We start from the raw sequence: 17,306 nt of genomic DNA, 5'->3' as shown, positions 1-17,306 counted from the left end.
GTGGTAAGTGGCAGTAGTATCAACAGAAACAAGCAAGTGGATTGCTGAAATAAGATTCAAAATGTTGAGCAGTTTCTGTAGTCTTCCAGATTTTAATTTATAACTGAAACCAATTCCCTAATCTGTAAAATTTTTATTTAAAAAGCCTTATTTCTGCTTTAGGTTAGTCTTCTGTTAAACAGGAAACTTCTCTAAGGGATTATGCAGGTGTTTTGCTGGATTGTATTCTCCGCTCCTTATGAAACTGATTATTCCCCCCTACCTGTTGAATAATCTTTGCTAACTTATTTCCTCCTTAGTTAAATGATACTTTCTAGATACTTCTTACTACCTTCTTACTAACAGCAGAAGACAGATGTTACAGCCAGTAATGTATTTTTCTTAAACAACTAAAAAAAAAAACCAAACCCAGATCTCCAAAAAGTACATATCCTTGACAGCAATTATTGGCATGCAAATAAACATCATTATTATACAAATTTACTGAGATGTACTGGTTTTATCACTAAGTTAGCAATCAATACATTCTTACAGTCCTTTCCTTAGACCAAATCAGAAGACATTAATGGATCGCTTTGTTTTTTTTTAAGAAAGTTCTGTGCACAGTATTTTTTAGAGTACGTACTTACAGAATTTTTTTTTTCAGAGAATATTATTGAAAGTAAGCATGGTCACATTTGTTATCACAGTGGTTTGAAAACTGCATCTCTGTGGGATTACTAAGAAAAAACCCTAATTTTAAAAATGTAAGGCTACTTTCAAATATGCATATACTTAGTAATATTTGGTCAGATGTATCAGTAACAGAGACAGAATCTCTCTGAGACACAGGAAGACAGAGAGGGAGAGAGAAGGCAGGCAGGGAAGAGAGAGAAAATGAATTAAGTAAGTGGCCAGCAATGCACACAACATACACTTTGGTCTGGTGCTAAAAGCAAGCCAAAACACACAATTCAAGTCTGTCCTGGTATGAGACAAGAACTGGGTTTCATCAGATTGGCAATTATTCAAACCCAAGAATGGACAGCTGTTTAACAAAACAATTTTGAGTTTCCAAACTGCACCCCACAGAGGCAACATTTTTGTGTTGGATGAGCAATGGAATTTGAAGCATTCCATATCCTAAAATCTGACAAATTAACACAGAGGTGGATTCAGAAGACATTGCTGTAAGCAATTAAATACATACTTTCTTCATGAGACTCAGATAAAGATTTAGTTTTGACAGACCCCAGAGTTGCTTTTATATGAAGTTTTCCACTTCTGTAGGAATAGAATCTGACCAACTGCCATCTTGGGACTTGTCAAAACAGATTAGTCCACTATTCCAGGCAGGCCAGGATGAACTCAATTGCTGCACAGCTGCCTTCACCCAGTCAAAGTGCTATTATTTCACAGTTGCAGAGACATCTGTTTCAAGCAGACACAGCTGATTCAGAGAGGAAGGCAGCAATACAGGAATATTCAGCAGAAGAGATGTTGGCAGGGTTTTACTATCTCCAGGTTCTTTCCTCAAAATACTACATCAATTCACAGTGTAAGAAAAGACTGCTGAACTAAATCTCTCCCAGATCATAAATATAAAAAATAAAGGGTAGATTCCTAATGAACACAAGCTCATGCCTTTTAATTTTTTTCTTTTTTGAAACCAAGTAAGAAACCAGACACATTTTCATAAACAACAAAGGTAATACAGCAGGCAGGAGTCACTCTGATCACATTGGGCACAACTCCTTTGTAAAATCCATGAACTCCTTCTTTCCTTTAAAGACATAGAAAAACATTTAGTTTTAATTAACGTCTTTTAATAGAAATCAGACATAAAACAAAGCCTGGCATTTTTCTTCTCACACTTTCACTGAGACAGGTACTTGAGGTTAGGAATAACAGTTTCAGAATAATTGCCTCCTATAGTGTTTAAGGAGCCATAATATATAAAACTTTAACCCATCATTCGCTCTTCTGAACATACAATAATATTCTGTAGGTCAGTTATTTAGCCTAGGGTTTGGGTGTTTGTGGGTTGGGCTTTTTTTGTATTGTCTAAGTAGAAGGCAATTTGCTATCTTTCTTCATGCCACAAGAACTGCTTAAAATAACTTAAAATTTCTGCAGCCTGTTCCAAAAAGCATTTCCATATCCATATAATCTCACTGAAGCCAGCAGGGCTGAAAGGCTTGGTCGTTTTGGGTCATTAATAGCAAATGAGCTGAGGGTCAACATAAGTAACTAAAGTCAGCATTTAATTTCAAAGAATTAAAGCACCTCCTCCAGAATTTTGATTCTATGGGCCAATAAATGAGAATCTAACCTATTCCAATTAGAATTAGAGTATTCATGTTAGGGCTGTTAAAAAGTTTTAAGGACTTTTAATCTCAGCTTCCTATCTTCCAGCTTCATAGAAGCCTAGGACACCTGGAGGGATGAGTACAGTTAACACAGATCCTGCAAAGTGCTTGTGTGTGGTTTACCCTACCCTCTGTAGGGCTCTGGGTTGCATTTCATTCATAATGAGTACAATGGTGGCCTCAGAATAGCTGCATACATTCACACTTTATGAGAACCAATAAGCCTTCCTATAGACTGCAGCACTGAAGGGCACACCACTGAGACATCAGAGCAACTTTGGTTTGAATTGGCTTTGGTCAAAATGGTTGTATTGCCTCTGAGCCAGGGGTGGTCTTGGAACACCACAGCCTCATTCATGTGGCACTTCTTAATACCCCAGGAGTTAGCTGACTCCACTCATGTCCCTCTTGCAATATGCTGCAACCCAGAAACATTGTCCAAAGCGAGATTAACATTGGTTGCATGCTGCAAAGGTGGACAACCTTCGTAACTAGAGACTTCTGTGTGAAAACTCTCACATGCCCTGTGGAACTGAGGGAAAAGAATATGCATAGGTGTGAGGTAACAGTTCTCTAAAGGTCCTACTGGAAGCTGGGACTAGACTACAAATGCAGTCAGGCCCCAGGGTAACCCAGGGACATCAGTATAAACAGCTCTGGCCAGCTCACTTCCTCCTGCCAGGCACCTGGATTAGCCACAACTCCCCGCAGCAAAACACTCCTGTGATAATCTAAAGCAGTTCAAGTGAGACTTCATTGTTTAAGAGCCCCAAAACAGACAACGCAATGTTATTTTTTAATCTTGAAAAATTTGCTGGGCAAGAGAGAAGGGAGACAGAATAAACAACAGAAGCCTGCAGGCTAGCATTAACCCTCTCCTATCTCCTCCTTTGTCCTTAGATTATTGCTATTAGTAGCATCTTGCACAAAGTGACTTTGTACAGCTAATATTTTGTTTGCTCTGAGCTGCACTAGTTCTGCAAGTCAGCATGGAATCCAGAAAACATAGTTCTGATTCTGCAAGACCCACTTTCCAGGACTTAAGTTTTTAATTCTGCATGCCTACCTCCATGTCCTGCGGATCACATCAAACACACCAGAATACGTATTATGCTGATCTTGAAGACGAGCTCGCACAACTTGATAGGGATATGTTGCTGACACAGCGAATATTTTGGATACAGCTGCCATCATTATGTATTCCAGAGTGTTCTAAAAGCAACAAAAATTACCAGGCTTGCCTTAAATATGGTTTAAATTAGCCAATTTCCCAAAATCTTATTTGATTTTTAAATGTTGAACTAAATGATACTCTACATTTTTCCCCCTTATAATACATGTACCTTAAAAATGGCAAAGTTTACTATATACAGTACTACAAGTAATGAATTGTAAAACATGTGTTGTGCCCTCTCATTCCTATCAAGTGAAACACTTCTTCCAGAAGTAATGACATTAGCCCAACTTGCACCTGACCAGTTTCCATGTAAGTGTTTAGGATCACCACCTATGGTTCCACAAAGTAAGGCAAAAAAACATTCATCCCTCTCAAAAGACAAGGAAATAACAAGTTGGTTTCCCTACAGGAAAACAGCACTAATCAGTTGCTTATTCCTAAAAAGTGAAAAAGTATTATTTCCTTCTATATATTCTACATTCCAATTAATGTATCGATACTTTGTAAATTTGGCTGTTTTATGACCTAGACAAATGGAACAGATTTCTGCTTAATCACATGCCACAACACATTTTTATACTCAAGAATCGTACCAACTTTGTATCTGATTCTCTGTTTCTATACTTGTTGTATCTCAGTTTCAAATCCTCATATGCCATGAACTGAAGTGCTCCATGTGAAGTTCCAAACAGACCAGGCACAAATCCCTAAAAAAAGGAATAAAACAAGTTTAAACAGCAGTGCATGAAAACTATACAACTTGACACAGCTCAGCTTACACACATATATATCTCCTCCATTACTTTACAAATTGTGACTGCACAACTGCCACTGTGCAGTATGACTCAAAGCTGACTCTGAGTTGGTATTCTTAATGGCAGGCATCACACAGAAGTGTAATAAATGTTACTTCTCGCCAAACGACATACAGGCTAAAGACACCTAATGATTGAGCAAGATAAAACAAGTGGCCTAGGATCTCCACCTCATAGAGCACAAGCACAGGCCTTGAAAAGCTGGTAACATGGATCAGGATTGTAAGAGTACAAATCAAGCTGCAGTCTTGCAGATGTGCTGCTCAGTGCCTGTCCCTTTCCAGGGACTGGCACTAAACTGTTTAGTTCCCACCTGAGACTGGTAAGGCAATGACAGAAGTTGGCGTCTTAATGAGGAGGGCCATCGGGAGCAGAGGTACAAAAAAATTCTTGTCACAAGTCCAGGAGAAAGATATGTACGTGTGTGCGTGTGTGTGTGTGTGTATATAAATGTGTATCTATTATATATATACATTTCTATATGAAAAATGTCTGTGTATATATAGAATCATAGAATCTTTTAGGCTGGAAAAGACCTTAAGATTGTTGAGTTCAACTGTTAACCTAACACTGCCAAGTCCACCACCGAACCATGTCCTTAAGTGCCGTATCTACACATCTTTTAAATACCTCCAGAAATGGTGACTCAACCACTTCCCTGGGCAGCCTGTTCCAATGCTTGACAACCCTGTGAAAATAGGTGAAATTTTTCCTAATATCCCATCTAAACCTCCTCCAGCACAACTTGAGGACATCTCCTCTCATCCTGAAATTAGAGGAAACTCTACTTGGGAGAAGAGACTGACACCCACCTTGCTTCAGCCTCCTTTCAGGTAGTCGTAGAGAGCGATAAGGTCTCCCCTCAGCCTCCTCTTCTCCAAACTAAACAACCCCAGTTCCCTCAGCTGCTCCTCACAGTTCTCTAGACCCTTCACCAGCTTCGTTGCCCTTCTCTGGACATGTTCCAGCATCTCAATGTCTTTCACACCCACACACTTGCACGGTGGAAAGTTGAAGGGCACAAGATGGAAAGCTAACTCTTACAAGGACTTACGGATGACTTACATTAAAGAAAGAAATCTGAAATTTGGATCAGTTTGAGTATATTCCTCACCCTGCTCAGAGCACATCCCAAGGCAGCCCAGCAGAGGTGACCAAAGGTGTAACAAAGCAGTCTGGGAAATGTTCCCCATTTGTAAGAGGCAGTAATGGACAGCAAGAGTGTAACATGAAAGTACACAGAAACTTTTTATTTCAAAAAAGTTGAAATGAAGGAGGAAAACAGGTATTTTCTGAAGTGTCTCTACAAGAAAGAGAAGGCAGGAGCTCCTTCAGGGACAGGACTAGCTCAGCTGAAAATGAGCTGACAGCTGCATGTGTTCTGAGAAGCACTAAATCTCTTTTTGAAGAGTTGGTCACTTACACCGGAAAAATAGAAATAAATGGTAGATTAATCATCTTGGCCAGAAATGACTTAAGGGAGCCAAAAGCTTGCTGAAAACTATTGCAAAGGGACAATTATGATGGAGTAAGCGATCAAAATGTGGGTAAAAGGACTCAACCAGAATTTCCTCAAAAATACTGCTAACAAATAGTTTTATCTTATTTCCCATGATCCATTCAGGTTAAGACAGAGGAATTAAAAGATGCGTCCAGACACAAAACTCCATATTAGACTAAATCAGAAGCCCAGAATGTTGAATAAAGACTTATCAACATACTACTTGCTAAGAGCCTGGAGAAGACAAAAAAGAGAAGGCATCCTGGTAGGAGTCCACTGGACTAGTGTAACAGGACAAAATGGTAAATTACTTCATAAATTCCTAAACAACAAAAAAACCCCACTAAACCCTAAACTAAAAAAAAAACCAACAAACCCTAACTAAAACAGCATCCATAAAAATTGCACAGAGCTTCTACCACTTCAGAGATTAGCTCTCTGCATGCTATAGATTTCTTAAGTTTACAATATTACAGCCATTCAGGAAGTGATTTTTAGGATCTCTTAGGATAAATGAGGATGAATTTCTTCTCACAGTAGAAAACAACAGTCATGAACTAATCATCAGTGACCATGCAGTGACAAAATGCATTAAGGGCTAGCTAAAGTCCCAGAAGAAACACTTCTCCAAATGAGAACAAGTGGAATTAAATCAAACATCTATATTTCATTAACTGTGAGCACAATCCTAGACTTTTGTGAAGTCTGAAGCCAAAGGACCACAACAGAAGGAAAAGGACAGCTTTAGTTTTAAGAAAACCTGGATCAGAAAAGAGAGTTAACCAGTAATATAAAAACAGAAGAGGAGGAACAGAGAAAAAACAAAATTATCAAAAATATCACTGAGAAAATTACCTAGGTCAGCAGAACAAGTAACAGTATGAAATTTTTGTATAGCAATAGCAGGGAAAATCTTGACAAACACTTGCCCATGGTTAGACAGTCAAACCGTTAAAAGACAGAGGAAGCAATCGCTCTCTAGTTGGAAAGAACAAGAATGATGTATTTGTATCATAGGAGATTGAGGTAATATTTTCCCCACCAACAAAAGAAGAAAGTTAAATGACATTTAAGAGTGCTAAACTTTTAAATTTAAGCCAGCAGATTTGGATAACTTCCACCCAAGAGTCCTAAAGCATCTACTGGTGATACTTGCTAAATGAGTACCAGCATGCTCTAAGTCTTGTGCTGATGGGGAAAGCTTCCAAAGACTGAAATACTTTTAATGTTGGGCCAATATTAAAAAAATGCAAGAAGGGAGTGAGGCAACTGTCAGCCAATGCGCCTCAGTAAAATAAGAGCTGATCCAGGCTTCTATTGATCATACAAAACAATGTGTTCTTATGGAAAATATGTTTCAAAGCAAAACAGATTTCTTCACAGTAATGAAATATCTTGGCTGAGGAAGTTTTTGAAAGATATTCCTACTCTATTTGCTTATTCTTAGAATTTTATGCAAAAATCGATAGAATTTGATACTTATTTTTCATCTATAATATGACTATGAAGATCAATTTTAAAATAATTTCACTTTTTTTTTTACTTTAATATTCAAAATGTACCTTCAGAAGATTTTTGCCATGAGGGCTTATCAGGATCAATGGTTGCTCAAAGAAGTCCTGCTTGAATTCTCTTTTGGAGGATTAGAACAATAGACAGAATTAAATACATAATTAGAAATTTAAATGGTAAAGCATATAATTTTGAACAGCAGACAGCGGGGAAAAAATTTGTACTTTAAAGTTGGCTTAAACAGCTCCGAGTGCTAAATCCACGACAAGAGGAAAATGTCTCATTGGTTAGTGTTTCAAAGGTTGCCCATCACAATGAAAAGGAACATAGGCAAATGTAGATTGTGCAAAGTCTAAGCTTCTTAGTTAAGTAGGGAACAATGTTCATTTGGTGATGTGGTACTCATATCGCTGCCTGAAGCATTTGAGTGTGCTCACACCAGAGCAGCCTCTGCTATATGTTTCGAAAGAACACAGCAGATTCCCCCTGTAATCTGTTCAGTGTTTTCTTCGTTTGAGTTCTCAGTGTGCCAAAGACCAGTAGTATCAGAGTGCCCTGCTCTGACAACTTGTGCAGACAGACACTGGAAGTATGCCATCATCTCCCTATGCATCTTGATTCCTTCATGGTGAAATATGATACCATCTTTTACGTGAAAGTTACTTACGCTTCTGTCTCTCTGTATAACCTGGGATTAAAGTTAAAATCAAGATGGCCAAATCTCAGTGGATTTTGCCATATACAAGTACAAAGACATAGAAAGTCACTTAGCTTACAAGCTTCACATTTGCAAGAAGGAGGAAAATAGCATAGACAAAAGCATAGCAAAACAAAGAGAGTTAAATGCCTTAGACGTTAATGGGCTAGAAAAAATACTTTATCCTCAGAGTATGGAATCTTGCCTACCAAAGGTGAAATGACAATACAGAAGTGTCCAATATATCTACTTCACTTGGTAAAGAGCACACATAACTGCTAGGATTTTGTTGTTGTTAGCGTACTTCATTATTATTCTCAGTCTTGATGACTCTGTAATCTCCTTAAATTTTCTGTACTTCCTGTTTATTTTACTGTTGTCTATTAAGCATTGTTCTATTTCTAACTGCTGCTTCTACATCATCACTGAAAGAGAACAAAACTGAAAATAGAAACACAGCAGCATGGAGGCCAGGAAGACTGTTGCATCCTTGATTCATGTTTTAGTAGTCACTCTAGACATCTAACAGTTTCCCAAGAGCTCAAGAGATATTTTAAGTTTTTCTGAAAGTGCCAACTCCTACAATCTTATGATTATTTTACAATGTTTGGTCTCTCCTGCCTTACTCATGAAAAGAACCATACAGCACTCTTAACATGCAGATGGCTGCATGACATGACAGCTTCATGGCAAAGTACTTTTTAGAGCTCAGATCTCCAACAGATCTATAGGCGTGTTCAAATATATAACTCCAAGATGTTTTTTTTTCCTCAGCCTAGTATGCAGCAGAGCAGCTCTGTCCCCAGCCATCTGGGGGACAGAGGCCAACAACAAAACCTAATGGATGGAGGGTGGGGAAGATCACTGCCTAGATGATTACTGGGATAATCAGTGAAGGAAAGGCTCCTGTCTTTTCAAAACCAGGCCAGGTTCAGGAAGAAGAAATTGAGGAACCCAGCTTCAGATGAACTATAGTTTAATGAATGAACAATACCCAGCAGAGCTAAAAAAGACAGCTTTGGTCCCTGCTAGAAAGATCGATGCGTCTTGACGTTACTAGTCTTGTGCCCCAAAGGACTGAAAGGAATTGCTCAGGCCAGTAACAGCATCTTTTGCAACAGAGAGAAAGATATGGAATTGCTTGGACAGAAATACCGTTCTTTGGAAGACTAATCTCAAATTAATCAGAATGAAACTACTTCCAGATTTTATTTCCAACTTGTGGTGGTATTCTCAAGAGATCCCCTTATTTGCTATAAAGAACTTTATCTGAAATTAAGATATGAGGAAAAAGACGACATTTGTGTGCATTACAGCTCCTGCAACTCAGGGCAATTAACAAAACTTAAGCTGTCAAATTTCAAATAAAGTGAGGAAAAAAGAAAACTCCCACAAAAACAGAAAATGGAGGAAGGCTAAAGTATTGACAAATCAAAGAGCCAACTGAAGAGGTGCCTTCTTCCCCAGTATAGAAAAGGTTGAGAGAATCCTGATGTCAAATCAAAGTTGTTCAGTGTGCATAGTTATGTAAGTCACTCAGGACCTATCTAGGTCACCTTCTTTGCAGATTTAAGCAAGTAATTTGTTCTTTCAAAGGAAGTACCTGGTTTAGTTCCCCACTTGCAGATTAACTCTACAAAGTGTCTAGTGCCAAAGGCAACACATGCTACATGCATGAACAATGTGAAAAGTAACTCAGTGGAAGGACATCTTAAACCCTAACTGATGCAAGCAATTAGAACTTATCTACATGGAACAGAGCAGACATCCAGGCAGGCAAATCAGAAATTCTGACAATTTCAGTTTAGGAATAAGTAAGGTGCCTTGTTCCTGGTGTCAGAATTCAGCATTCACTGGTATGTGGCATACTAGTCTATCAGCATAGGAAGGATTATATTTTTCACTGCAAATAAAAGAAGTTAATGTGCAGTAATCAGGACAATTCCTAAGAGATACTGTTCTTGTTCTATAGCATTACTTGCAGGAGAAGAGCCAGACTGAACTAAAATAGTTTCTTCACACCTTCCAGGCACCGATGAATGCATCTTGATGTCATGGCCTGAAGGAAGGAGGAGGCAAAAAGTCCAAATCCAGTTGCCATCTGTTTCCCTAAATTAAAAGGAATAGAAGCCCCACACATACACAGACTGTATTTAGAAGTCTGCAGATTTTATGGATCTAGAGATGACAGATTACAGACCTCAATAACTAGAGGGCAAATGAGCAGTTGTGAAACCATCCATTGTGGAAGAAAAAATTAGCAACTACATTGAGTCATATGTTATGTTCCACAAGATGTCAGAAAGATAGAGATAAGGGATGAAATAGAAGAAAGTGCTAGCAGCAAGACAGATTACGCTATTGCTGCCCTCTTTATCCAAATTCTAATTATAAGAAGACTCAAAAAAATTAAGCAGCAGCTTGTAGTTTACTTTCATTTCAGCATTATCACCCAATAAGAGATGGCTTAGCCATAAAGCTTACACTCTATTCTTCAGTGATTTCCTGTATTTCAACAGTATAATAGTTTTTCTTCTGATTAAGCCTTTTTGCTGTAGTTCTTCAGTGGGAAAGAAGACACAGAATAAAAGTAAGTGAGCTAATATAAAAAATTACTTGCTTTTTTTTTTTTTTTTGCAGACAAGTATTTACAAATCTCACCATGCTACTGAGTGGTGCTAGCCAATCCTGGAATTTTTCTTAAATTTTATTACCTTATATAAGCCACGTATGCCCTCCGCCTTGTATATCTTTATAAGAGCATCAAACATTCCTTTGTATTGCCGCTTTGATGGATCAACACCAGCGTTGTATTGGAGCACAAGTCGTGTCTTCGTTACCCATATTGGGTTTGTAATACAGAGAGTCATGGCTCCTAAGAACAGATGGAAGTTAGACTGACTGTTATGCCAACTCCAAAGCTTGTCCCAGTTTGTTCAGTCTAGTGTAACACAGGCTTCTACAATGACAAAACTAGTTATTCTACAAGAGTACTCATATTACTTAAAACAGGCAAAGTTTATGCCCACCATTGTTCCCTCTCTCTGCCTTCACAACCTAATCCTGCTGGGATTCTGTAGAGCATATGGCTTTTTTTTTACATCCCCTTTCTTGCCTCACCTTTCCACAGTCAGTAGTGTAATCTGTAGAAGACAGGAAACATAAGTAATTTCTTAATGTACTCCTGATTATCTGAGTTATTCTTCAGGTATCACTGTTCAAAATTTAATGGACACCTCAGTCATTAGAAATTTGCTTAAACATATTCACAGGTTAACACAAGCAACCTGGTATAGTTTTATAGGTTATATATTTACAGTTGTGAAAAACAGTGGAGGGTTATTTTACATCAAACAATATGCTTTATACTTCAACATTAAATGAATGCACCAACATCCTAATAAAAAGTCTTCTCAGTTGCCTAGATTAAATACAACACAGAAGCATGTGCAAGAATGTATGTTAGAAACAACATATTAAAAGTCTTGCTGATAGAAGTTGTATTTTTATTTCAGATCTTTAGTTTCTAAGAAAACTTGGACTATAGATAAAGATTTCCAAGGACTAGTGACAAATTCACTTATTCTATTAACTTCAATAGGCCTCCTCTTTTCTAGGTCTAAGTGTTCAACATTTAACGAGTTAACAGGCCAACAGCAGCAAATTTATATAATTATATTTTGTGACTCAATATAGTACAAAATATGGAAAACACTCATACACAATGAAAACAAGGGCAAAAGGCATTTTGACAACTGCTATTTCTGAGCAAAACTAAAAAGACCACAGTGATCCGTCTGTTCATCTTGGACATCATTAATTTATTTACAGACAATAAATGATTGCATTCGGACTCAGACACACTTGCCACCTGTAAGGAAAAGCAGCACTGACACACAAAGGCAGGGAGCAACATACGGAAAGGCTAGAAGCAGATATTAATCTTCTCTGCATTTAAACTCACCAGCCTCTGCAGCTGACACTAGGTGTTCAGTTGCACTGAGTCTTTCCAGCTTCCCTTCCTTCCTGTAAGCTTTGATGGCATTGTAACTGGAAAAAGTAAAATATGTTTTGGTAAAGGTGAAAACAAACCTACATCACTAAAAAAAACTGCAAACAACAAAACACCTCACTTAAGATGATGGAAAACATTAGGTGGTACACTGTCTTTGAAAATAGGTATCTAAGCAAACAATCTTTGTTTAGTTGATTAATTGATCCCTGAGCAGTTAGCTCTTTAAAGTGAACTATGGTAATACATATTTAAATTGATAAAGTATTACTGTCAGTATCAATGGGACTTGCATCTTGAAACAGCTATTGGATATCAAGAATTAACGTCTAAAAGAAACCGATTAGATAGCCTCCTTTTTACTGAGAGCAACAGTGACAGGTATCTATCTTCTCACTCACAAATACACTGAGCTTTCTTCTCTTGATCCAGTTTCCAGAACAAGATTGTGGACTCAGAAATTGTCAACAGGAGCTGAACCATCAATAAGAACCTATAGCACATCTTGAGGGCTGAAGTACAATAATAACACAGTCTAGACAACTGACAAGCGAGGTTTGCATAGGCGTACCAACTAACTGTTCCAAAAGTGTTTCAGTTAATAGGGATCAGCAGTAAATCACGTCACAGTTACACAGCTAATGAAGTAGAAAAGACTGAGTATTAAAAAATGGGCCTTAAAAGTAAAGCTTGTTGTTGTGGTTTAACCCCAACCAGCAACTAAGCACCACGCAGCCGCTCGCTCACTCCTCCCCTGCCCCCAGTGGGATGGGCTGGAGAACTGAAAAAAAGTTAAAACTCATGGGTTGAGATAAAGACAGTTTAGTAGGACAGCAAGGGAAGAGAATATAATAACAACAACGGTAAAAGGCTATACAAAATAAGTGATGCATGATACAATTACTCACCACCTGCTGACAGATGCCCAGCCAGTTCCCGAGCCGTGGTTACCACCCCTCTGCCAATGCCCCCCTAGTTTATATACTGAGCATGATGTTATACAGTATGGAACATCCCTTTGCCCAGTCTGGGTCAGCTGTCCTGGCTGTGCCCCCTCCCAGCTTCCCATGCACCTCCTCACTGGCAGAGCATGGGAAGCTAAAAAGTTCCCGACTCAGTATAAACACTACTTAGCAACAACTAAAACATCAGTCTGTTATCAACATTATTCTCATATGAAATTCAAAACACAGCACTACACTAGCTATGAGGAAGAAAATTAACTTTACCCCAACTCATCAACTCACAATGAAAGAATGACTGTCACTAAAGTTATTAAAAATCAGTTACACATTTAGCTTTAGTAGAAAACTTTATCATGTTCTCTAATTCTTAACACATCAGTTTAGGTTTTTATTTTTTGTGAGGTTTTAAGCAAAGTGTATTGGCACTTTTAGAGGATTCTTCACAAATTATGTCACCATCTCTCAAGTTCCTTAGTATTTTCACAGCATCAACAGAATGCCCTGTACTTGACAAACTAACAGGTCTGACTCAAATTGCTTAAATTCTAAATGAGCAAACCATAAAAAGGGGTAACACACCTGAAGTTATGAAAAGAATCACAAGTTTATAAGCCACTTAGCACATTTTTATACCCCCCAAAGAAGATGCAGTGTATATCTGAACATTACATTGCACAGGATATGGCATATTTTACAGTTCTACTTACAAGAAAAAGTAAAGTCCCCAGGAAGCCCCTGCTCCCAACATGTTTGGAGTTACCCCTTGATATAAGCCTCGTAGTCCTTCATGCTTCCAGACAGTGGTCATACAGTGGAGAATCCCATTGTATTTTGGCCTCAGCTCCAATCCATCGCTTACTACGAAAGAAAGAAACTATACTGAAAAATATTTCAGAAAGCATGAAGTTCAGCTGTGTAAAAGCCACCACAAAAGTACACAGCCTCCAAAGCAAGCTGCAAATGAACGTGAAACCTAACTCATCAGCTGTACTTTAAAAGTATTCTTTTAAAAGTTTGCAAGAGTTCGGGTTTACAGCTTCATAAGCCTAAAGAACCTAAAAAGAAAAAGAACCTTTAAGCTCTGCAGAAGGAAAGTTCCCATCAACCTGACAAGGCTAAATAAATGCACTGCTGTGCATTTTTGGTGAGTAATAGCTTTGAATTAAAGTTTTTTGTCTCTTCTTTTTAGCGCCCCAGCAATTTTTCATCACATTTTAAGTGATATATGTGATACAATACATTTCTATAGGGAGTCTAGACAAGTCCCAAATAACAACTCTAAAGTCCAATCTTCCTCTTCAACAGGTCCTGTCTCACTGACTCCAAAGTCAGTTTTTACCAGAACATTCAAAGGTTATTTCCATCAAAAATTCCTGTGTTCTCCTTGTATTCTTATTGAATGGATTTGCAGGAAAACACCAAAACTATACACTTCTCCCACCCGAAAACCAAACAGCTGGTTGTCCAAACATTTAGAAAACATGACTGTTGAAAAGATAAAAAGCATGCAAGTTGTTGATAGATTTAATTTAGAACACAGATATTCATGCAACTTACGGTGGTAAATATTATTGTTCCTACCATAACAGCAAAAGAATAAGTTGGTTACTGGTGACATGTGTGATACAGCACACGGTGAGATGACAAGAGCTAACTGACACAAGCTGGAACAGAGGTAATTCTGACCAGAATTTTTTCTCCATCAGAGTGGTCTAATACTGCAAAAAGTTGCCTGAAGAGACATCTCTGGAGCTACTCAGAACTCCAGCAGATAAGACGCTGGGCAATCTGATCTAAGCAGACCTTATCCAAGTAGGGGGTGAACTCCATCGATCTCTTCTGACCTAAATTACTCTATATAGCAGCAGTTTTCATTCTTAATATAGACATAAGTTAATCTCACAGTTTTACAGTCAGCACAGTTTTTGTGTCCTCATCAAGATTAATCCCGGTAATCATGAATTTCAGATGTTTTCTGTTCAGTGACACATTATTATTCATTCTCCTTTGAATTTTGTGTACAGTACTGTATGTCGTGACTTCAGGACTAGAGAAAAAATGCTTTTTCTGAGCACACTGTGACAAGGCTTCAACATCTTGACAATCACTCAAAACTTGAACCCAAATTAAATGCCTCTTCTCTCCCTCCTGAATGAGCACTGCTAGATCTTTCCCAAAGACCTTTCTGAATTCTTTACCATGCTGTCATTAAATCAGGTTTATAAACATATTAAGTGACGTGGGAAATCAGAGACATGAATGCAGTCTGCCAAGAATCTTCAAAACATTGATTTTGGATCTCAGCTCTTACTTCCTCATTGAAGACAAAACATAGGAATCATTATTTTCAACCCAAACAGGCATGTGAAATTATCCTTTTCTTTCTCTGTACAGTCTGACTAAAAAGCTACCTGGAGGTAACGTAGAGTAAGTTTAACATTGCAGTACCAGCAAGTAACTTAGGTATAGTTCAAAAACCAGTGCAGCCTCCAACAATGGAAAGAAAGGGCAATGTCAATGACACTGTTGTGCAGCAGGGAGGAAAAGCCCGCATCCTTAAATGACATTGAAACTCAAACCATATCAGCATTGTATTCTCTCCTGTGCCCAAAGGTGTATTCTGCAGGTATCAACAATCAATACATGAGCTATTTTGTTAAAAGATGGACTTCAGATCTCAACTATCTGGAACAAACTTTTGTAAAAAAGCAGTGAGTGTTGGTGAGTCCAACCAAAACCTGACACATGGAAATCAAGAACAAAACTGAAACCATCATATAGAACCACAGAGTAATATCAGTTGGCAGTGTCCTACAGAGGTCATCTAATCCAACCCCCTGCTCAAAAGCTCTAATTAGACCAGGTTACTCAGGGGCATGTCCAGCTGGTTCCTGGACATTTCCAAGGCTGAAGAGAGAGATTACAGCCTCTCTGGGCAACTGCTTCCAGTATTTGACCACTCTCATGGTAAAAATCCTCTCTCCTAATAAATAACTGGAGTTTTCCACGTTTCCTCTTGTGCCTGTTCCCTCCTGCCCTATCATTATTCACCTCCAAGAAGAATCTGGCTCCACTTTCTCTGTGTCCTGCAATCACATAATCATAGACTGCAACATCTTTGTGAGGCTGAACCGATCTTTTTCTGTCAGCCTGTCCTCCTGTGACACAGGAGGCTCCAGCCCCTTCAACCAGTCTGGTGGCCTCCACTAGGATCTCACCAGTACATCAATGTCTTCCTTGTACTGGTGAGCCCCAAACTACCCACAGTACTTAAGATGCAGTCGTACAAGAGTGGAACAGAGAGAAATGAGCACTTCTGCTAGCTACGCCCTTCATAACAGCCCGGGCTGTGCCCAGACAAGGATATGCAGGGACGTGTTTAAAATGAACTTTGTAAAAAGTCTGTTTGGAAATGTAATGCTCTAAATTTTGTTAAACTTCTCTGTGACAGTTCACTATTTGTTGTTGCTATCTTAAACACCCATATATCCATTTAAGATAATAATCCAAAGATACAGCAAAATGTTTCAACCTCCGTAAATGACACTATGATAAAAAGGTAACATGTTTCTCATATTAACAGCAAAATCAACTGGGAGAAGCTGACACATTTCGCTGCGGAAAAACAAACAAGTGGGAGTTCTCTGCGAAACAATACCACTACTTTTCATCACGGGGATTACTGTAAAACTGCTGCTATGCTTGGACTGTTGAAAATATTTGGCATCAGAGTGAACTTTGAACAATCCGCCCGTTAAAAACAGGAAACCCTGCTGTGTCCTCTGGCATGGGTGCTCACGAACGAGAGGGAAAGGCCGGGTCAGCGCTCTCGCCTGCCCGAGACACGCAGCGCGTTCTGTAGCCCCTAGCCCGCAGCCGCAAGCTGCGGGGGGAGCCGGTCTCGAGGCCTGCCCCCGGCGGCACATCCCACCGCCCCAGCAGGCGCCCCGGCCCCGCGGGGGCAGCCACGGCCTCCGCCTCCGGGCCCCGCGGCGGCCCCGGCCCGGGGCGGCCGGGACGGCCTCACCTGCGAAGCGGATCTTGACCAGGTCCAGCGGGTGGAGCACCAGGGTGGAGAGGACGCCGCCGCTCAGCCCCGCCGCCAGGCTCTCCAGTTGCACGTGCCGGAGGAGGGGCCGCGCGGGCGGCGGCGCCGCCGCCGGCTCCGCCGCGGCGCACGCGGGCCCCTGGGCGCTCATCGCCGGCGGCGCGCGAGCAGCGGGCGGGGCGCCGCGCGCTCACTCGCTCCCTTGCCCGCCCGCCGCGGGCTGACAGCCGG

The 17,306-nt window shown here is 39.6% G+C and overlaps 1 protein-coding gene across 1 annotated transcript; it reads right to left on the bottom strand.

The window, feature by feature from the left end:
* Nucleotides 1-1,626: 1,626 nt before the first annotated feature.
* On the bottom strand, nt 1,627-17,226 carry SLC25A32 (solute carrier family 25 member 32; the record flags this gene model as incomplete). Its single annotated transcript, XM_082015419.1, has 7 exons — nt 1,627-1,762; nt 3,415-3,560; nt 4,119-4,232; nt 10,765-10,925; nt 12,015-12,100; nt 13,735-13,885; nt 17,055-17,226. 7 exons carry the CDS (start codon nt 17,224-17,226, stop codon nt 1,627-1,629), a joined length of 966 nt encoding a protein of 321 aa, XP_081871545.1.
* Nucleotides 17,227-17,306: the final 80 nt, after the last annotated feature.

Source organism: Phaethon aethereus (genome assembly GCF_964289735.1).
Source record: "Phaethon aethereus genome assembly, chromosome: 2".
In the NCBI taxonomy this organism is placed as follows: domain Eukaryota; kingdom Metazoa; phylum Chordata; class Aves; order Phaethontiformes; family Phaethontidae; genus Phaethon; species Phaethon aethereus.
The sequence above is the reverse complement of the archived record's forward strand: the minus strand, read 5'-3'. Positions and strand labels throughout refer to the sequence as shown.